This window comes from Anguilla rostrata, chromosome 4, assembly GCF_018555375.3.
Source record: "Anguilla rostrata isolate EN2019 chromosome 4, ASM1855537v3, whole genome shotgun sequence".
Taxonomy (NCBI): domain Eukaryota; kingdom Metazoa; phylum Chordata; class Actinopteri; order Anguilliformes; family Anguillidae; genus Anguilla; species Anguilla rostrata.
In genome coordinates, this window is record NC_057936.1 from 2931850 (window position 1) to 2954587 (window position 22738).

General features: G+C 51.5%; 1 protein-coding gene across 4 annotated transcripts in view; it reads right to left on the reverse strand.

Moving 5' to 3' along the window:
* adamts10 (ADAM metallopeptidase with thrombospondin type 1 motif, 10) overlaps positions 1-22738 on the reverse strand; it is a 60715-nt gene that overhangs the window by 9889 nt on the left and 28088 nt on the right. For all 4 annotated transcript variants that reach the window (XM_064330055.1, XM_064330052.1, XM_064330054.1 and 1 more), the window contains exons 10-21: positions 21919-22065; positions 20474-20615; positions 19536-19643; positions 18836-18981; positions 17524-17587; positions 16496-16598; positions 13075-13208; positions 10500-10623; positions 6815-6895; positions 5808-5971; positions 4530-4656; positions 1225-1354 (exon numbers count right to left, since the gene is read on the reverse strand). In XM_064330055.1, coding sequence (XP_064186125.1) covers positions 1225-1354; positions 4530-4656; positions 5808-5971; positions 6815-6895; positions 10500-10623; positions 13075-13208; positions 16496-16598; positions 17524-17587; positions 18836-18981; positions 19536-19643; positions 20474-20615; positions 21919-22065 — 1470 coding nt within the window. The remainder of the gene's footprint in view (positions 1-1224; positions 1355-4529; positions 4657-5807; positions 5972-6814; positions 6896-10499; positions 10624-13074; positions 13209-16495; positions 16599-17523; positions 17588-18835; positions 18982-19535; positions 19644-20473; positions 20616-21918; positions 22066-22738) is intronic.

The window sequence follows — 22738 nt, forward strand, 5'->3', positions numbered from 1 at the left end:
AATATTAATAACCCGTGATCTAAAACATCAACTGCTCTGAAAGATCAACGATAAAACAATGGCAGTATATTTACTGAGTTGTTTATTGTATTGTAAAGGCTGCTTCCAAGTATACACTCGTCTGGAGTCGCCATGTTTTAGAGGGAGAACTTGCGTTCTCAGAGAGGGTCACGAAAATTCTAGATTTTGCAGCCGCGAGGCATAGTACAGACAGGCCAACAGACCGTCAACACACATGCAAGTGTCGTGGGCGTATCTCGGCTAGTTCGTTAGCAAGCACAGTGAGGCGCAGTAAAGCAAAGGCCTTGTTGCAGGTTACCATGGTAAATGGTAAATGGACTGCATTTATATAGCGCTTTTATCCAAAGCGCTTTACAATTGATGTTCAATTCATTCGCCAGAGCAGTTAGGGGTTAGGTGCCTTGCTCAAGGACACTTTGACAGGCCCAGGGCGGGGTTTGAACCGGCAACCCTCCGACTGCCAGACAATCGGTCTTACCTCCTGAGCTATGTCGCCATGACAACACGCTCTCACGGCACAACCCTCGGGTTCAAAGCAACGACGCTATCCTTAGCTAGCCGCGATTTCGCCTTTACCTGATGCTACCTGTGTCCGTGCGGCCTTCGGACAAGCGAGAGCCGCTCGTTCAAATCTCACCGTCGGGAGAGAGGTTTTCATTCGTTACACTAGCAGGTGAAAACGAACAAGCGAACAAAGCAGCCAAAAGACAGCAAGAGAACAGGCGGAAAACAGGCGGACAGATGGACAGGCAGACGGGCAGACGGACGAAAAGGGGAACAGGGACAGGCGGACAAACGAACAGGTGGACAGATAGACAGGCGGACGGACGAACAGGCAAACGAATGGACGGACAGGGGAACAGGCGAACAAACGAATAGGTGGACAGACAGACAGGCGAACAGGCAGGCAGACAGACGTGCACACAGGTGAGAAGGCGGACAGACAGACAGGCACACAGGTGAGCAGGCGGACAGGCAGGCAGACAGACGTGCACACAGGTGAGAAGGCGGACAGACAGACAGGCACACAGGTGAGCAGGCGGACAGGCAGGCAGACAGACAGGCATACAGGTGAGCAGGCAGACAGACAGGCACACAGGTGAGCAGGCAGACAGACAGGCACACAGGTGAGCAGGCAGACAGACAGGCACACAGGTGGACAGACGGAGAGGCACACAGGTGAGCAGGCGGACAGGCACTCACGTTGGCGCGCAAGGCTCAGAGTTGCAGGCTCTCTTCTTGTCCTTGGGTCTGCTCCTCTTGTCACAGAAGTGGTTGTACACCACGGTGTGATCGGCCTGCTTCTTGCACACGACCTGCTGGACCTGAACCCCTGTAAGGGACGAGAGGGAGACCACAGGCGTCAAATACACCATACACACTTACTCTACAACACACCCTTACACTACACTATACACCCTTACTCTACACCATACACACTTACTCTACAACACACCCTTACACTACACTATACACCCTTACTCTACACCATACACACTTACTCTACAACACACCCTTACACTACACCATACACCCTTACACTACACCACACACCCTTACTCTACAACACACCCTTACACTACACCATACACCCTTACACTACACCACACACCCTTACTCTACAACACACCCTTACATTACATCACAAACCTTTACACATCACACACCCTTACTCTACACCATACACCCTTACACTACAACACACCCTTACATTACATCACATCACACATCTTTACACAACATCACACACCCTTACTGTACACCACACCCTTACATTACATCACACACCCTTACACTACACCATACACCCTTACTCTACACCATACACCCTTACACTACAACACACCCTTACATCACATCACAAATCTTTACACAACATCACACACCCTTACTCTACACCACACCCTTACATTACATCACACACCCTTACACTACACCATACACCCTTACTCTACACCATACACACTTACTCTACAACACACCCTTACATTACATCACAAACCTTTACACAACATCACACACCCTTACACTACAACATACACACTTACACTACACCATAAACCCTTACTCTACACCATACACACTTACACTACACCATACACCCTTACATTACATCACAAACCTTCACACTACATCAAACACCTTTACACTATGACACACCCTTACACTAAATCACACACCTCTACACTACGACACACACACTTACACTACAACATACACCCTTACACTACATCACATACTTTTACACTACGACACACACACTTACACTACAACATACACCCTTACACTACAACACACACCTTTGCACTACGTGTGGAACGAAGGTTATGTAACAGAGAGACTCTTGGAGATGTTGGAGTGAAGGGTTGCTGCAGTGCTGGATACTGTCCAGGCCGCAGGTAAAGGACGAGCGTAGGCAGGCCCTAACGGCCTGTTCTCATCGGTATGTGCTCTTACGTTCTTACGGCTATTACAGAAAACACACAAATACGTAATTACTGAGAGCTGAACGTAAATATGCGCTGGGGTATCTGTGCGGACTTGTGTTTGACGCAGCTTTTTCCACTGTGTTTCCTTTCAGGGTTTGTGCTGTTTTCTTAAACGCTTAGCCGCTCGGGGGCTAATTTAAAATCCCATTTGGTTGCCATGGTTCCCCGGCTCTGTTCAAACGGAGGTCATGCTATCGGTCACGAATTTGCAGCGGAACACAATGAATTATGACTTATCAGGGAAGTGGATTTGGATCGTTAACTCACATCACACACACACACACACACACACACACGTAAACAGAGCTTCTAGGTCTTGTGAAAGCAACGGTATTTACTTTTCCCGAAACCCATACTTTTGTTAATTAGCCTTTACAGTGTACATGCCTGTTTGTGTGTGTGTGTGTGTGTGCATGCATCTGTATTGCTGTGCATATGCAGTATGTGTATATATGAATGCTTGTGTGCAAATGCCTGCACGCTTGCCATGTGTATGGGTGCTCATGCATGCATGTATTTGTGTATACGATTGTGTGTTTGTACATATGATTCTGCATGCATGTGTTTATGTGTGTTATGTGAGTGCGCATGCATGTATGAGTGTGTCTGTGTGTGCGTGTGTGTGTGTGTGTGTGTGTGTGTGTGTGTGTGTGTGTGTGTGTGTGAGATCTAAGCTCTGCTCAGAAAACTGAACCCACCAGTGTAACTAAAGTTTCACAGCCTACACAGGACCCCCGAGGCACAGCACTCAGCAGATATGACTGCGTAACCATGGGAAACCGAAGACCCAAATGTCCCCGCCATGCTGAGGTCCTCACAAAGCGAGTGTGTAAGAGAGCGAGCACCTCCGGCACACAGGTCCTCACAAAGCGAGTGTGTAAGAGAGCGAGCACCTCCGGCACACAGGTCCCCACAAAGCGAGTGTGTAAGAGAGCGAGCACCTCCGGCACACAGGTCCCCACAAAGCGAGTGTGTAAGAGAGCGAGCACCTCCGGCACACAGGTCCCCACAAAGCGAGTGTGTAAGAGAGCGAGCACCTCCGGCACACAGGTCCTCACAAAGCGAGTGTGTAAGAGAGCGAGCACCTCCAGCACACAGGTCCTCACAAAGCGAGTGTGTAAGAGAGCGAGCGAGTGTGTAAGAGAGCGAGCACCTCCGGCACACAGGTCCTCACAAAGCGAGTGTGTAAGAGAGCGAGCACCTCCGCCACACAGGTCCTCACAAAGCGAGTGTGTAAGAGAGCGAGCACCTCCAGCACACAGGGCCTCACAAAGCGAGTGTGTAAGAGAGCGAGCACCTCCGGCACACAGGTCCCCACAAAGCGAGTGTGTAAGAGAGCGAGCACCTCCGGCACACAGGTCCTCACAAAGCGAGTGTGTAAGAGAGCGAGCACCTCCGGCACACAGGTCCTCACAAGCGAGTGTGTAGGGAGCGAGCACCTCCGGCACACAGGTCCTCACAAAGCGAGTGTGTAAGAGAGCGAGCACCTCCAGCACACAGGTCCTCACAAAGCGAGTGTGTAAGAGAGCGAGCACCTCCAGCACACAGGTCCTCACAAAGCGAGTGTGTAAGAGAGCGAGCGAGTGTGTAAGAGAGCGAGCACCTCCGGCACACAGGTCCTCACAAAGCGAGTGTGTAGAAGCGAGCACCTCCGCACACAGGTCCTCACAAAGCGAGTGTGTAAAGAGCGAGCACCTCCAGCACACAGTCCTCACAAAGCGATGTGTAAGAGAGCGACACCTCCAGCACACAGGTCCTCACAAAGCGAGTGTGTAAGAGAGCGAGCGAGTGTGTAAGAGAGCGAGCACCTCCGGCACACAGGTCCTCACAAAGCGAGTGTGTAAGAGAGCGAGCACCTCCGGCACACAGGTCCTCACAAAGCGAGTGTGTAAGAGAGCGAGCACCTCCGGCACACAGGTCCTCACAAAGCGAGTGTGTAAGAGAGCGAGCACCTCCAGCACACAGGTCCTCACAAAGCACACAGGTCCTCACAAAGCGAGTGTGTAAGAGAGCGAGCACCTCCGGCACACAGGGCCGAGCAGCGGGACCAGGGGGCGTACTGCCAGACGTGTCCGCTCAGCGCGTTGCGGTTCATGGGTGGGTTGAAGCGGAAGCTGATCCCTGGGTTCGCCTCCCTTACCAGGACCTGTCAGGACACACACACACACACACACAGAGGTTACAACCACGTATATGAGGGACCTTCCCCACCAGTAGGCCTACCTGCCCTCCCCCCCACCCCACAAACACACACACACACACACACACAGGTCATAACCACATATACCAGGGACCTCCCTCACCAGTAGGCCCACCTCTCCACACACACATACACACACACACAGAGGTCACAACCTCATATACCAGGTACCGTCCCCACCAGTAGGCCTACCAGCCCACACAAACACACACACACCATAAAACAATGCACCAGGGACCTCTCAAACTCCAGTCTAGGAGGGCCACAACGTCTGCAGATTTTTGTTTTTCCAGTTGTCTTCCAATCGGTAGTCAAGTTCGGCCTTGGAAACAGGGGTATAAGGACTGACATTAAGAATTTCAGGGTTGAAACGCACTCAAAAACCAGCAGACGCTGCAGTCCTCCTGGATCCGCGTTCGAGATTGCTGCCATATACTCAGCGCATTCCTGCTTCTCTTTTTCTTTTTTGACTACGGGAAGGAAGGGATGTAAGGGTCTGTCCAAAATAAACATACCAGAAGAACCAACCGTTTTATTTCAGAACAGAAGGCGCTCCGGAGACGCAGCAGAGTCGACGGGACTCATGTGATCGCGTACGTGCCGACACTGGTGCACTGACCCAACACTACACACCACACACCACACACACACACTCACCACACACACACTCACACACTCACACACACACACACACACTCACACACACACACACACACACTCCACCACACACTCACACACACCACCACACCACCACACACACACACACACACACACACACACACACACACACACACACCACACACACACCACACACACACACCACACACACACACACACACACACACACCACGCACCCCACACACACACACAACTCACACACACACCACACCACACACACACACACACACACTCACACACACACCACCACACACACACAACACACAACACACACAACGCACCCACGCACGCACTGCACACGCACACATACACACACACACACGCACACACGCACACATACACACACGCACACACACACACGCACACGCACGCGCTGCTCAGTGGGGGGGGGGGGGTGATGGGCGGGGTGGCGCAGTCACCATGACGATGAGGGTGATGTTGGTGGGCCCCAGGGCCTCCAGGGTCTCCGGCTCGTCCGCGGGCCGCCGGTAGTGGAAGGTCGTCCCGGCGATATCGAACCTGCGCGGCGTGTCGATGGTCAGCTTCCCGTTGATGAAGTACTGGTCCCCTTTGCCCTTTAGCACTGAGTGCGACAGCGAGAGCGAGAGAGAGAAAAAAATAGAGCAGGCCTTTTCAGAATGTTTTTGTAAGTCAGTGTTCTAGAACTCCACCGCTTTCATTTACCAGCAGTCCGGGGTGTGGCACAACATTCTGGGCCCTATACATAAGCAGTCTCTGTGGGCCCCCTTCCTCTCTGGATCCATGCCTCTCACGCATCATTCCCGGCTTTTCGGGGCCCCTCCCCCCATTCGGGCCCTGGGTAGTCAGTCCCACTTCCCCCCCCCCCCCACTACGACGCCCCCTGCCAGCGATGATTGTGACATCAGCGTTAGAATGTTCAGTAAAGAACATTCTAATCTCCATATTTGTCATCTTGCACCTTAACAGGTTACAGGACATCAGTAAACACAATACCACTTATCATCCCTGCTTGGCTTCTTTAAATCAGGGCATCTAGGGTTATAAGAAAGGAAAAGGTTTTTTAAAAAATGGGCACAGAAATTTGATGCCCTAAGCATGTATTATTCAGTCTTGGCAATGGCAATTTAAATACAATCACTGTAGTTTTTTTTCCAGTGGAAAACAAAGGAAAGTGCCAGAGCTCTCGGGGCTGTTTTGGTGTGTGGCACGCCCCTCCAATGCAACTTGGCGGTTCCCATACTCGCTGTCCCAAAAAATTAACTGCCTTTGCCAGAAAACATCACAGAGGCAATCATGTTTCGGTAGGTGAGAAAATACGAAATATAATCTGACAGTGACAAAATATGCAGTTTTACCGGCACTGTCTGCAGTTGTGTGTGTGAATGAGTGTGATAAAAAACAACTGAAGAGTTTCACCACAGATGAAAGTAATGCTGTTCCTTACCCAGGTAGTTGAGTGAGACGTTGAGCTCCTGGATGTGAATGAAGACTGATCCTTTAGGGACCCTGACCACTTCTTCATAACCTGTAAACACACACACACACGCACAGGCACGCACGCACGCACACAAGCATGCACACACACACACAAGCACACATGCACGCACACGCACACACACACACACACACACACGTGTCAGATGCACAAAATAGAGAGAGAGAGGGAGAGAGTGAGTGATGTGAGGGAGAGAGAGAGACAGAGAGAGGGAGACAAACAGAGAGGGAGAGAGTGAGTGATGTGAGGGAGAGAGTGATGTGAGGGAGACAGAGAGAGAAAGAGAGAGGGAGGGAGAGAGGGAGAGGGGGGGAGGGAGAGAGAGACAGAGGGAGGTGAGCTCGACCAGCATTTTTTTTTTGGGTGGCGGTTGGGGGTGGGATGTTAGAGGGGTGGGGGAGTGGGGGGGTGGTTAAGTTAAAAATCACACTAAACAGTCCTGATGGAGATACAGAACGCTATAAACCGCCAACCCCGCCGTGACCTCACAGCCTTATCAGGGACACGAAGAGAGAGGAAGATAGAAAGGGATGAGGGAGAGGAAGAGAGGATCAGAGAGAGAGAAAGAGGGGGACAGAGTACAGGGGAAGAGAGAGGGAAGGAGAGAGAGGATGGGGAGGAAAAGGGAGGGAGAAAGAGAGATAGAGACAGAATAACAGTTCGTTCTACTCAAGTAATTTATGTCCTTGGTATGGTTTTGGTCAATTTTATGGACTCTACTGCCTGTGATATCTACGTTTTAGTAAAGACCATAGAGAGAGAGAGAGAGAGAGAGAGAGAGTAGAGGAAAAGAAAGCAAGAGAAATGTGTGATAAGAGAAAGCGTTAAAAACAGCCAAATGCTTTCAAATGGGGCCCGGCTCAACTGCCGCCGTCGGCATGGCAACGAGCGCAGGTGGAGCCGTTCACGGAGCGAAGTGCGCCGACCGCTGAACCGTCGCCGCGGTTACCCGACCTCATCACACACACACGCAGCCGACAGCGCAACACCGCGGGGCTGACGCAAAGGAGCGAAAGGGTTCGAGGAACGATCTGGGGAACACTTTAACCACACAGTCCACACGAGCGGACACAGCCAAACGCCTGTCAGCTCACCGAGAAACGGGAATGAACTCTGCATACTGCGATCGCCGCTCCGAAAACTAAAAAAAAGAAAAACGTGATAATTGATGTTTTTGACCCGCATCTTCATCAGAACCGTCACATTCCTCGTCAGGCCGCCGACAGACTCTGAAAGTAACGAGCGCTCCCGCCCGCCTTCAGAACAAACCGCTCCTCTCACGGGGCCGCCACGCGCTTCACGATCGATTCTCACGGGTCCGCTGGAACCCTTTTTCTTCTTCTTTCAAATTTTTCACGGGCCTTTCATGGGTCTAAAGCGTTTAAAAGCGGTTTGAAATATGCATTTGACCCGGGTCGGTTAGACACAGACACCAGAGAGAAAAAAAACCAGGAAAAAAAAAACAAAAAAAAACACGCAGGCGTAAGTTAGTGTGGCCCGGGCCCTAAATCACACCAGGGGGCTGGAAATACCCGCGCCCTGCGGGACGGGGCGGGACGGGCTGCGGCTCCCCCGACACGGCCAGCCGGAGAGGGCGTGTCCCGCCCTGGGGAGGGACCGGCAGGGGAGAGTGGTTTTTTTTTTTTGGCAGGGATAGGCGACCCGGTCCTAGAATAGGCCTGGCGCAACGTTCGCCGCGGTCAGACGTCCGTCGCGGTCAGCGGCCCGTCTCCCCGAGCGCCGCGGACCAATCGTCTGCTTCCGCTCGGACCGTCGGCCGGACAACCCTGACCGCCCGCGCCCATACACCCCCCCCCCTCCCCTCCCCCCCGGCCACAGGGGTGGAGGGGGAGCTCACAGCGTTCAGCTGCTCAAAACAGAAAGCAGACCTCATCTGCCCTTTACCGGTAGCACATCTTGAGAAGCCATCTTGGTTTTAGAAAACGGCGCCGTGTCCCCTAGAGGGGAAGTGACATCACTTACTGGCTGCTGGGCGCTGACTCACCGCGGCCCCCCATCGTAACGGAAAGGCAGACGACCCCGTGGAGCTTCCGGAAGCTTCCGAGGGGGGGCGCTACTGTGGAGGAGCCATGGCTCCCTGTCCCCAACCCGGCCGTGTGGTGGGGTGAGGGAGTGAGGGGGGGTGGAGGGATGCGCCCTGGCGTAAAAGGCGATCTCCTCCTCACGCCACGTCCTCCCGCTCACTCCAGCCCTGTAACCGACGGTGACGCCATCGCTCAGTCGCCTCTCCCTGTCTCAGCCCTAAAATCACAACACTGGCCGCGCAGACCCCGAAAGAAGCGTCAGATTAAGGGCTGTGTTTACACCCAAGGGGGGGGGGGGGGGGATTACATTCGGCGCGGGAAGGGAGCGCATAAATATGACTTTTCATTTTAGGGAGGAGGAAAAACCGCCAGCTAACTGCTATGGGGACGCAACCGAAGAGCTTCGCGTGTAAACTGACGATTATAAACGGCTCAGCTCACGCACACTTCGTACGGAAATAGCCCCGACGCTCGCCAGAGCTGTGTTTCAGACCACGTACACAAACACACGCAAACACAAATACACGCAAACACAAACACAAGTTTCCATTCGGTAATTACATCACCATGGGTCCAGATTTTGCCCCTCAATACGTTACATTTCTCTCACGGGTCTGATCTCTCGCCAAGTTCTTTATTCTTTTTTTTTAGCACGTTTCACGGTTTTGTTTTAAACGTTTTTTTGGCCCCCGGCGTAATTTAAAGGCAGGTTTAACCGGGCCCTTTAATAGCCGCAGCGTTGAAAGAGACAGGAAAGCATTAGGACGGGTTTCAAAGAGTGGTGTCCTGCTTCTGCCAAGACAAACAAGTTCCCCCCACAAAAGGTCTCCACATCTCTACTGCCCCCTGCAGGTGGGAGGACCACATAGAAGGCTCAGCTCAGTTTGCTCAGGCCCCCCGTTATAACTGCTCTCCGCCCTCCTCGCACGCACTGTGTGATTTATGCTGGAGGGATCGCACCAGACGGGATGTGGTAAATTGGACAGAGGCCAGAATCAGCTGGACAGCGAGAGGATGCTGGGCTGGACTCTGTGTGGAGCCGTGAAGTGAGTGTCAGACACAGAGTGCTACTGTTCACAGACCCCCCCCCCAACACCCCCCCACACCCCCGCCCACGACAGGGAGTCAGGCACCGCACTCCGTCTTCTGCGCAGACTGGGCGATCGGGAAAACAGGGCGCACTCCCCCCTCTGGCCTCACCCAGCCAGCCAGGTGATAATGTACAGCGCCCCCTAGTGGCCATCTCCCGCCAGGGTCCGCGGTCGGCTAGCGGGTTTAAAGAATGCGCACTGCTAGCAGCGCTGATTCGCCAAACGCAGGCAGCGGAGGTCAAAGGTCAGATGGTTGGCGGCTCGCCGGGGAGAACGCGACGGTGGCGGCGGTCTGTGCCAGTGGAGGTCAAATGTCAGGGAGAATATGGCGACGGCGACGGCGGAGGTCAAAGGTCAGGGAGAACGCGGCGGCGGAGGTCAAAGGTCAGGGAGAACGCGGCGGCGGAGGTCAAAGGTCAGGGAGAATGTGGTGGCGGCGGTGGCGGTGGCGGAGGTCAAAGGTCATGGCGAACGCGGCGGCGGCGGCGGGCGGAGTACCTCCTTCGGGCAGCGAGTCGTTGAAGACGCCCTCGATGACCTCACAGCCGCTCCCGTCGCCCCCGCAGGTCCGGCAGCGGTCCTCCCGCACGTCCGAGCCGAGGATGCGGTCACAGCCCACGTGCTGCCCGGCGAACAGGGAACACGGGGTCAGGGGGGTCAAAGGTCAAAGGTCAGAGAGTTCACTCTCACACACACACACACACACAAACACACACACACTCACACTCGCACACACACACCACACACTCCACACACGCACGCGCACCACGCACGCACGCACCACACACACACTCACACTCGCACAACACCACACACACACACACACACACCACACACACACACACACACACACACTCGCACACACACACGCGCACGCACACACCACACACTCACGCGCACGCGCACACGCACACACCCACACACCACACACTCGCACACGCACACACACACACACACACACACACACACACACACTCTCACACCACACACACACACACTCTCACACACACACACACACACTCACACACACACACACACACACACAAGGGAAGGACAGAACCACTGCACTGCTTTCTCAGAGGACTCTGACAGCTGCACCGATTCATAATATCTGTAAGATTCCCATGTGCCAAATAAATTTAAAAAAAGGTTAAGCCTAATCTAATGTCGATTGCTGCACATGCTTGAAGCTTCACAATACAATTATGCACTGTCCCCAGGAATTCAAAAAATGCGCTTTCCTTCAGTCTTTTTAACCTAAGCCCGGAGATTATATAAATGAGAAAATGTGCGGTTCGTTTCTCTCGGGTAACGAGTGAGAGGACGCTCAGAGTGGGTCTGTCGAGCGGGGACCTCCGCGGGGGGGGGGGGGGGGGGGGGGGGGGGTCAGGAACACGTGTTTTCGGATCCCGCGAAAGGGCCACGTGATCTCAAACTCTACCTCCCACCCCAAATCAAACCCACGCTGCCTCCAGCGGAACCGCGATGGGACCTCCTCTGCGTCCCGTTTTTTATAATACACCGAAAATGAGAGAGACAGACTGACTTCATAAAAAAGAGAGAGAGAGAGAGAGAGAGAGAAGGGAGGGTGGTGCGAAAGGACAGATAGGACTATGAAGAAGGAGCAAAGAGTGAGGAGCAGATGGAGAGAAAGAGAGAGGGACTGAGAGGGAGACAGAGAATCAGGGAGAAAGAGAGGGAGGGGGAAAGAGAGATGGAGACAGGGAAAGTGAGAAAGTGGGAGAGAGGGATAGATGAGGAGACAGAGACGAGAGTAATAGAAGAAGAAAGGGGAGAGAATAAAAGGAGAGAGAGAGAGAGAGAAAGAGAAAGGGAGAGAGGGAGTGTACTGTAATCTGGTCCAGCTGCCTCCACAGTTCAGCCTGCTGTAAGGTCACTGAGTTCCCTCTGCACACGAAACACAGCTGCTGATAAACAGGGCCCCCCCCCCCTCACCCGCCACGACCCCCTCCCCTCCAAAAAAAAACAAAAAACAGACCTGCTAACGAAAGCCAGTTATGCTCTGTGTAGCAATGGGGAGAAGCCACCAAACAATTTTTTTCTTTGTGGTTTAAGACACAAGACATAAGAGTGTTCCTTTCTCCTGTCCCACCCTTCCCCCCTCTGCAGAAACCACCTTTCTTTTCTGGGTGGTGCTTCAATCCGTCCAGAAACATAACTATGAGGAATTAAAAAACTTTGATGACTGACCTGCCCTTCAGTGATGTGTTTGTGGCATTGCTGGAGCTGAGGAATAGCAGAGCTGGAGAGTCCAGGGGTCAGAAAGTAAAAGTTTTGCCTTGTGTTTCTTCTGCACATGAACTCAGCTGCTTACTTCACTGATGAGTTGAAGTGCTATTCTTCAGCTCTCTGAGCGTGTTAGACTGTGCTAGACTCTGTCTGTGTGCCAGACTGTGCCAGAGTGGGTTAGACTGTGCCAGACTGTGTCTAACTGTGTTTGACTTTGCCAAACTGTGTATGAGCATGTTATACTGTCCAGACTGTGCCAGAGTGGGCTAGACTGTGCCAGAGTGGGTTAAACTGTACCAGACTGTGTCTGTGTGTTAGACTGTGCTAGACGCTGTCTGTGTTAGACTGTGCTAGACTCTGTCTGTGTGTTAGACTGTGCCAGACTCTGTCTGTGTTAGACTGTGCTAGACTCTGTGTGTTAGACTGTGCCAGACTCTGTCTGTGTTAGACTGTGCAGACCTGTCTGTGTGTAGACTGTGCCAGACTGTCTGTGTTAGACTGTGCAGACTCTGTGTGTTAGACTGTGCCAGACTCTGTCTGTGTTAGACTGTGCTAGACTCTGTCTGTGTGTTAGACTGTGCCAGACTCTGTCTGTGTTAGACTGTGCTAGACTCTGTGTGTTAGACTGTGCCAGACTCTGTCTGTGTTAGACTGTGCTAGACTCTGTCTGTGTGTTAGACTGTGCCAGACTCTGTCTGTGTTAGACTGTGCTAGACTCTGTGTGTTAGACTGTGCCAGGCTCTGTCTGTGTGTTAGACTGTGCTAGAATCTGTGTGTTAGACTGTGCTAGACTGTGTTCGTGCGAGTCGGACTGTGTTCGCACCTTGCACTCCCCGTTGACGCAGACGTCCAGAGAATCATCTCGGCAAGGAGTGCCGTCCACCACGGCCGGAGCGCGCTCTGTGTAGAAGTTGTATCCTTCCGCCAGGCAGTTCAGCGAGCAGGACTTCACCCCCCCTAAAAAAACCGCCATGATTTTACTCAGGTTATGAACTTCACTGAATTCATGAGTAAACCTGATAACTCCAAATAAACGTATTTTGCAGCAGTATATTCTTTGCATTTTCATACAGTGCAGTTTTACACACACACAAACGCACACACAGACACAGAAATAACCACATACACGCGCACATAGACATACACGCGCACATAGACACACACGCACACACACACACAGAAATATCCACAGACACGCACACATAGACACACACACATGCACATACACACAGGCGCACACACACACGTATGCACGCAAATCACATTTTTTATTTGCTTGTTGGAACACATCCGGCCATGTTAGCCGAACATCACAGCTGAATTTATGGCATGAAAAACCGCAAACTCTCGCTTTTTTTCCCCTATTTTTTTAAATACCCATCTGGCAATTCTCAGATGCAACATACATTCCTGGGTGTGGAGGACGAAACGAACACAAATCATGTGGAAGATTTCGCTCAGTTACGGTGCCGCACCACCGGGATTCGCTCATATCTCTGATGGAAGTGAGCTTTCAACTTTTTTTCAACGTGAGATGCTGGTTTGTTCTCTCAGCTGTGGAGGACTCAGGCGCCAAAGCAGAGAGAGAGAGAGAGAGAAAGAGAGAACAAGAGAGAGCAAGGGAGAGGAGGAAGAGAGAGAATGAGAGAACAAGAGAGAGCAAGGGAGAGGAGGAAGAGAGAGAACGAGAGAAAGAGAGAGAGTGAGAAGGAGAGTGAGACAAAGAAAGAGAGAGAGAGTGGGAGGGAGAGAGAGAACAAGAGACAGAGGGAGGGAGAGTGAGGGAAGGACAAACAGGGATAGAGAGGGAGGGAGATGGAGAGAGGGAGGGTGGGGGGTCCAGCAGGGGAGAGTAAGCTGGCTACACTGGAACAAGAGCTGAATATGATTATGAACACCCCACCCCCCCTCCTCCACCCCCGTACACACAGTACCCCCCGGCCCCCTGCCCCCCCTCCTCCACCCCCGTACACACAGTACCCCCCGGCCCCCTGCCCCCCTCCTCCACTCCCCATACACACAGTGCTGCCCCCCCCTCCCCACACTATTGCTGCTCCGCCACCCCATGCTAGCTGTGAACAGGTTTCCAAACCGCCCCCCCCCTCCAAAAAAAGGGCAGTGAAGGGTGAACAGCACAAAAGAAAGAAAAAAAAATGTTTTTAGTATGAGGTGTCGGAGAAAAAATGCAACCCACAGCAAATTCCCGAGGAACCTGGAATAAAGTAATCCTGCAAGAAATGGACAGAGAGAGAGAAAGAGTTAGACAGAGAGAAGTGCAGAGGAAGAGAGAGAGAGAGAGATGGAATGAGCCGTATTGAGACAGATAAAAGAGAGATAGAAGAATGAGTTAAAGAGAGAGAGAGAGAGAGAGAGGGGGAGAGGGTGAGGATTTGGGCACAAACAGGTGTGTTCATTAATTCTGTATTGGCGTTACTGACAGGGCCCTGTTTCTGACTCAGCACTGAGACCCGCCCCCCCCCCCCCGCCCCCGCCCCACAGTCTCCCACTGGCTGCTCAGAGGGGCCTAGAGGAGAAATATTGGGGAGGGGGTGGGAACTATTTTCAGGAGCCAAAAATCATGAGCTCCCATTCTTATCATCACTAGGTTTGGGTACCGAAACCCAGTACTATTATGGCACCGGTTCCCATATGACCGGTACTCAACCGGACCGGAAGTAAGGCTGACTGTGAAGTTTTTGTGAAGTTCTTACAGTAATTTTTTTTTTTTGAAAGGCGTGAACCATTCACATTTTTGCACACATTGGACAATGGTTCACGCCTTTCAAAAAAAAAAAATTACTGTAAGAAACACCAAGCACTTTTTTTTATGAAGTGTCCTTGGCTGTGTGAGCTCAGCAGGATAACTAATGTGTCTGACTGCTGACAGAGAGAGAGAGAGAGAGAGAACTCTAAATACAGAGATGAAAGAGGGCAGACAGACAAAGAGAGTAGAGAGAGGAAGAGACAGAGAGATATGGAGAGGGAAAGAAAGGTTGAAAAAGAGAAGGAGAGTGACGGACGATTGAGGGCGGGGGGGTGGGGGGGGGTTTGGGATGTGTAATCCGGCCCTAACACAGCACAGACCGTGGCATGGCTCGTATTTTAACAGCTGTGGGGGATTTCCATTGTAAAATCAGCTGACTCGATGAAAGGCACACTTGTTGCCTGGAGCTGGAGCTGCAGAGGGCCCCACTGCTGTAAGCCATTATGTTATTGGACGGGCAGATTAAAGGCAGCTATGTCGTCAAAAGTATTTGCCTTTCACGTCCAGCTTCGCGCTCATCAGGCGCTGGAATTCTAGCCGGGGATTCTGGGAAACGGGGGCCTGTCCCAGACCGGGCATATGGGAGCCAGACCGTGGAGAGCGAGAGGGAGAGAGGGGGGGAGGAGAGATGGAGAGAAAGAGAGGGGGGGAGATGGAGAAGAGAGGCAGAGAGAGGGGAGAGAGATGAGAAAAGAGAAGGCAGAGGGAGGAGAGATGAGAGAAGAGGGGGGAGAGAGAGATGGAGAGAAGGAGAGGGCAGAGAGACGGGGGGAGTGAGAGTCAGAGACAGAGAAAGAGAGGAGAGAGAGGAGAGAGAAGAACGGGAGTGAGTAGAGACAGAGAGAGAGAGAGAGAGAGAAAGCTGAAAGAAGAGAGTATAATATAATATTTAAGAGAGAAGAAAGAGAGAGCCAGCTAGCTCTCTGTTCTCAGTCCTACATTCTGGCATGAAGCCTCAGTCCAGGGAGGGACATGCACTACCATCAAAACTCCTCCCACAGTCTCATACTCCCCAAACCGACAGGTGTAGGCCAGCTCACTACCATCAAAACTCCTCCCACCATCACATACTCCCCAAACCGACAGGTGTAGCCAGCTCACTACATCAAAACCCTCCCACCATCTCAGACCCCAAACGACAGGTGAGGCAAGACTACATCAAAAGCCATACTCTCTCGTCCAGTCTACATTCCCAAACCTCAGTCAGGCAGCTCACTACCATCAAAACTCCTCCCACCATCTCATACTCCCCAAACCGACAGGTGCAGGCCAGCTCACTACCATCAAAACTCCTCCCACCATCTCATACTCCCCAAACCGACAGGTGTAGCCAGCTCAGCTCATCGGTCCGAATCCGTTTATCGCACCGCATCGCGCCGTATCCCGCTAAGTAGCGCAGCGGCGGCGGTCACGCCTCTTTTACTGGAGTCACACCGGAACGACGGGAATTCTGGGATTCGAGTGGGAAGCTCCCTCTCACCTCCCCTGTAGGGCTTCCAGGTGTAGAACTTCCCGCGGAAGGGCACGCTGTCGAAGTCCGAGCACTGGATCTCCCGGAAGTCCTGAGAGCCAGCGGCACATGCCTGGGACACAGAGAGCGAGCAGGGGGAGAAAGAGACGAGGGAGGAGAGGAGAGAGAGAGAGAGAGAGGGGAGAGAGAGGACGGAGAGAGAGAGTGACTGATACTGTCTGTCTGTCTGTCTGTCCAAGGCCCCCTGCATCAACCAACACCAAAAAGCAGGGAGCAACAGTGAAGACGCTTACGTTACGTTTGTTTGTTTATTTGTCTATTTGTTAGGATCCCCATTAGTTGTGCCCTGAAGCACAGCTAGTCTTCCTGGGGTACACCCAGTGAACCCTACATAAAAACCGACAAGGTGGGCCATTTAACCCTTTCAGGTGTAAGATCACAAATACGTGATCACAGTGCTCTTAACTGAACATTCCAACGCTGATGTAACAATCGCTTCTGGTGACTGGAAAGCAGTGGAGTTCTAGAACACCTGACTAAGACACAAAACACATTCCAAAAAAGTCTTGAAAGGGTTAAGCACTGTACAGACAAAGCAGAGACTACTGACAAGGCCCAACCACTCAGTCTATTAGGGATCGTTTACCTCCCCCTCATTTTCACAAAAATCCAGGAGGGTTTCACAGCCCCTAAGTGAATAGAATATGCTGCTATATACTGATATATTGTAAAACGATATATACAAGAGTGTATATATCACACTATCTGAATGTGACAATACCCATATATTTCCCCATATATTGTGTGTATTGTGTCGCAACACATGTGCAATCAAATCATACATGTAATGTTTTGTTTTTCAAGACACTAATTGGTGAAAGACCAGGAAAGGGATGTTAGTAATCACAATAAGCCTTGCCTCACAACACAGAGTTTTTCTAGTGTTGAGGGGTTACACGAGGGCATAATTTTCTAAACTGCGTCTGAAATGATTTCAGCGAGGGACACAATGGAGGTCACAATTTCATCCCACTCACGTCAATGTTGCAGGATCTGAAACGCTTTCTCTCTCCCAGACAATATTTTCCACCGATCGTTGGCCTGAAACCAAAAAGAAGAAGAAGAAGAAGAAAAAGGGGCGTTTACAACATCTGAGTGTAATTTAACGATAACTGCCTATAACGCAGCTATTACGCCTCAGCCCTGCCTCTGTCTCTCCTCAGTGCTTAAAGGCGTTCTTACCCCAGTCTTCTCATTACCCACACGTCAGAAACGATTCCATCAGCCCTTCGGCAGACACAGTAAACAAACACGAGCTTATTTTTTTACGCCCATTCTTACTCTGAGTGCGTGTAGACGGTGCTATTATAATTTTTGGCGAGAAGTGTTGTCAGACATATCAAAGGTCGCCTCAAAATCACCAGAAGGGTTTTGGTGGCGTGATGAGAAGCTAAATTAGCATATTATGAATGAAGGCCTTTCGTCGCCTTGATAAACAACAATGATTTGTGTACGGAATGAACACTGTTCAAAACCAATGGCTCTAGGCCTTAAAAAGTGGTTAGTCAGCGAGTCAGAAAGGGGAGGGGGGCGAAATGGCAGTTGGCTTCACAAAACACAACTTAATGAAGAATCGAGGGAAGTTTCGGATGGATTTGAATCAAGTTCCCCTAACCCCAGGGGCTGCTGGGCGGCTCATCCCGTTAAGGCACTGTTACAGAGTGCAACTCCAAACCCGGGCCTGGTAGGAAAGCAGCTGCCAGCCCCTCAGGGCAACACATTAATCGGGCCGCAGCGTCACCCGGCGAAGGGCTGATTGGGTCAGCTCAGCTCGTGGACCGCCACGTGAGAAGAAGCAGCTGACTTTCAGGGATTGGATAGGGGGGTTATCCAATGAGCACGGCCGGTGAACATGGTTCTAAAGTCAAATGCAACCCCAAAAATGCTAGCCCTGGGGCTTGCCCAAACCCTGTTCCTGGAGATCCCCTGTCCCGCAGGTTTTCACTCTAAATCTGAGAAAGCACACCTCATTCAACAGCTACAGCAGGACTGCCCAACTCTTTTCCCAGAGATCTACCGTCCCGTAGGTTTTCAGTCCAACCCTCACAAAGCCACACTTCATTCAACAGCTAGAGCAGGGCTACCCAACCCTGCTCCTGGAGATCCACCATCTTGTAGTTTTCACTCTAAATCTAAGAAAGCACACCTCGTTCAACAGCTTGAGACCCCATTGAGCTGCTAATAAGCAGAGTCAGGGGTGCCAAATTGGGGTTGAAATGAAAAACCCTACAGGACGGTAGATCTGAGAGAAGCAGGGTTGGGCAGCCCTGCCCTGGCCCATAGCCTTACCTGGGGCTGTCGCAGAACCGGACGGAGGAGGAGACCCCTCCCCCACAGGTGCGGCTGCACTCCTCCCACGGGGACCAGAGGCCCCACCCTCCGTCCACGCCCTCGGGCCGGGTCCCAAACGCCACGCACACCCTCTTGTAGCACCACTGCCGGGACGGGACAGGCGAAAGAGTTACACCCCTCACCTCCCTAATCCACCCCAGGTCCGCTGCTCACGAATACCACGGCACAGTCCGCCGTGTCCACGCGCTCACATTTACATCTGAATCCCCGTGATGGTAGGGGAAATCAGAGGTTGCAGGTTTGACTCCCAGGTGGGGCACTGTCCTCGTACCACTGAACCAGGTAGTTTAAAGGTAGTTTACCTGAATTATTTCAGCAAATATCCACCTGTATTAACGGATTGTGTTATATTAAAGTACGCTGTACAGGTCACAGGTTACTTAATGCCTGTATGTAGATGTAAATCTTCAATCAGCTGTGCTGTTTTACATGTGTATTTCACCCAGTGACAATACAATTTAATCATATATACATTAAGACAACAAAAATGATCAGAGGCACACCAATTCCAGCCCCTGATAAAAGTTACCCAACCCACTTACCCAACTTCTCATTGGTGTGTAAGTTAGTCTAATCCTATACCCAACTCCCCCCCCCCCCCCATTTTCTGCTGATAATGGTTGGGTCCAGTACTCACTCCTCTCTCTATGGTGTTGGTCTGACAGATGGTTCCTTCCGCCGCGGGGATGCTGCTGGTGATGCAGCGGTTGCTCTTGCTCATGCACCACAGCTCGCTGCACACCTCCTAAGGGGACACGCAAGGTTAGCGTTAGCACTAGGCGCCCCCCATCAGAACCCCAATAACCCAATTCGGTAACGCTTTGCCTAGTGATACTCGGACAATTGACATTCTCTGGAAAAAAAACTGAACGTTAATTGGAGAGAACGGTAAGCGGTAAATTGGGCATGCCAAATGAATTCAAAAAGAAGGATAACTTTCGCACATTTTCTCCGAAGCAAAATTTCTATGTTCATCGAAAGTGCTAGCGCTGAGCCTTCTGTCAAAGACCTTCGTTCAAGCATGTTTAGCATGCCAAATTTATGAAACTAATTAATAAATAAAACATGTTTTGATGCATTTCTGGATCTAAATAAACTAATAACTACCCTTCCCTCCAATGTAAACAGTTCACCCCCCCCCCCAATAAGGCTGATTTTGTACAGACACAGTGCTGTCTTTGCTCACCCTGTCAACCACACGCTCACTCAAACAGGATCATAATGCAGAATCCACTGCAGCTGCAGTGGGAGGAGCTACACACCCAGGGGCACCACCAGGTACTTTGGGCCCCATGAAAATATCTCACACTGGGCCCCACAAATCCCAGAAGGTCCTGTGCTCTTATGTTTTTTGAGGGCCCCCTGTCAGTCAGGGCCCTTGGAATCGGCCTAACCTTACAGAACCTTTCATGGCAACCTATAATGCAACATTTGCAGGGAACATTGCCGTTAGTGATGGACCGGGAGAGGGAAAGAGCGAGGGATAGAGAGAGGAGAGGAGAGAGAGAGGAGAGCTGGGGTGACAGCGGGGCGGGGCCGGGGAGAGGAAGAGGCGAGGAAGAGGAAGGTGAGTACCCCGTATTTACACTGGCGTGACTTCACCCCGTGCTGGAAGCGGCACTGCTCGTCCGCGTCGTAGGCCTGGCCCGGCGCGGTGGTGGGGTACACAAAGTCCTGCTTCAGGGGCACGTTGCTCAGGCACGAGCCCAACCCCGAACTGCGAGGGGAACGAACCGCAGAGAGAGAGAGAGAGAGAGAGAGAGAGGGAGAGAGAGAGGGTCAAGGGGAGAGGGAGAGAGGAGAGAGGGGGGAATCAAACGAGAGAGAGAGAGAGAGAGAGAGACAGAGAGGGGGAGAAAACAAGAGAGAGAGAGAGAGAGAGAGGGGGGAATCAAACGAAGAGAGAGAGAGAGAGGGATCAACAGGAGAGAGAGAGAGAGAGGGGGAATCAAACAGGAGAGAGAGAGAGAGAGAGAGAGAGAGGAGGGTCAAAGAGAGAGAGAGAGAGAGAGAGAGAGAGGGGGATCAAACAGAGAGAGAGAGAGAGAGAGAGAGAGGGGGGAATCAAACGAGAGAGAAGAGATAAGAGGGGTCAAATGAGAGAGAGAGGGAGAGAAGAGGGGCATCAAACAACACTGCAAAAAATTCTGTCTTAACAAATTTTTTAATGAGTAATATTATTTTTTTCTCCCAAGTACAAAATATTAGCTTGTTTAAAGTTACTGTTTTCTTGGCAAGTGACATTTTCTAACTCAAATCTTGAAATGAGAGAAACCTCACTGGCAAGATTCCCTAATCTAATATAGCAAAAAAGTAATACAAATAAGATTCTAAGTCTAAAACGCTTGTTGAGATTGACTTCTTTTGTAGCGAAGAGAGAGAGAACAAGAGAGACAGAACAGCTCTAAACGCCTGCACTAAAAACAGAATAAAATGAACAATCTCACAGTCGCTCTGAGTCAGTCGCACAGACTGGCAGTAGAGTGCACGAGAGCAATATTTTTCTCGTCTTTCAACCCGACTTTTAAGTCACGAAAATAATTGTTGTTTCGCGGCATTCCAAGGGCAGGTAAATGACAAGCCTGGCAGCGACCGAGCGGACCGACCCCTGTCATTACGGGCTCTTGCGCTCTTACCGTCTCACCGTAATGACCGACAGAACTCAGCGTAATGGCCGCCGTGCTGTCACTGCCTGTCAGGGCCGCCATCGACAGATAAAAGTAACGAGACCGCGGGAGTACCCAGCAGCCTCCTGGCTCGAACAACGGCTCGTTTGAGCGTAATCTGAGCGGTTATGTTAAAGTACAAGGCCAAATACAAAAAGCCCCTGTGCTTTTTGGACTGTTTTCAATGGAAAGGTAGCCTCAGTGACGAAAATCTTGACAGACATAGCAACAGTAACTAAGGGCGGCTGGGTTTGGGGGCGGGGCTAGGCTAAGTGTCGGCCCAGCCGTGTGTCTGGATCCGCCCCCCCCCTCCTCCCCCCCCTCCCCCCCCGCCCCCCACGGTCGCCGTCTCACTCCAGGAAGTTGGTGATGTAGTCGCGGCTGCAGGCAGACCAGACGAAGGGGTTGGTCTTCATGGTGATGTGAGCCGCCATCAGCTTGGCGGTGTCCTGGCTGCGGGCCCCGCAGGCGTTCCCCACGCCGTCGTGGTTCATCCCAAACCTGCACGCAGGCGGCACAGAGGGCAGGTCACAGGGGGGCAGGGGGGGGGATAGCGCTGACTCGAAACGTTTAAAAAAAAAAAAAGATGTAACCGCTATTTTCTCTGAGTTTTGAAATGCTGGATTTATGTGTCAATGTCTGGACATCAGTATGTACTGTATGTGTGTGTGTGCATGCAGGCATGTATGAATGTACGTCAGTATGTATGTATGCATGTGTGCAAATACTGTATGTATTTATGTATACGTGTGTGTATGCATGCATGTATGTACTGTATGTATTTATTTATGCCAGTACGTATGTATGCATGTACAGTATGTATGTATGCCTGTGCATGTATGTGAGTATGTATGAATGTATATGTGCATGCATGTATAATTAACACAGAGTTCCTGCCATATATGGATCTGTGCATAAAATGTAGAGGCTTGGAGGAAAAGCTCCAGAACCGTACTCAGCCCAACTGACCAGAGCGGATCAAAAACGATAAACCACTGCACTCTTAACCGCTATAAATAGCACATGACTCCATTACAACAATACAGCTTTTAACACGTCCTCAGTTTGACGGAGGCTGTTACGCAAGCTTGGTGCTGCCCGTCACGGCGGAGCGATCTCAGCCTGCTCTCTGGCTGTTCTCAGGTCAAAGGTCAGGCGTGACGTGTGTGTGATG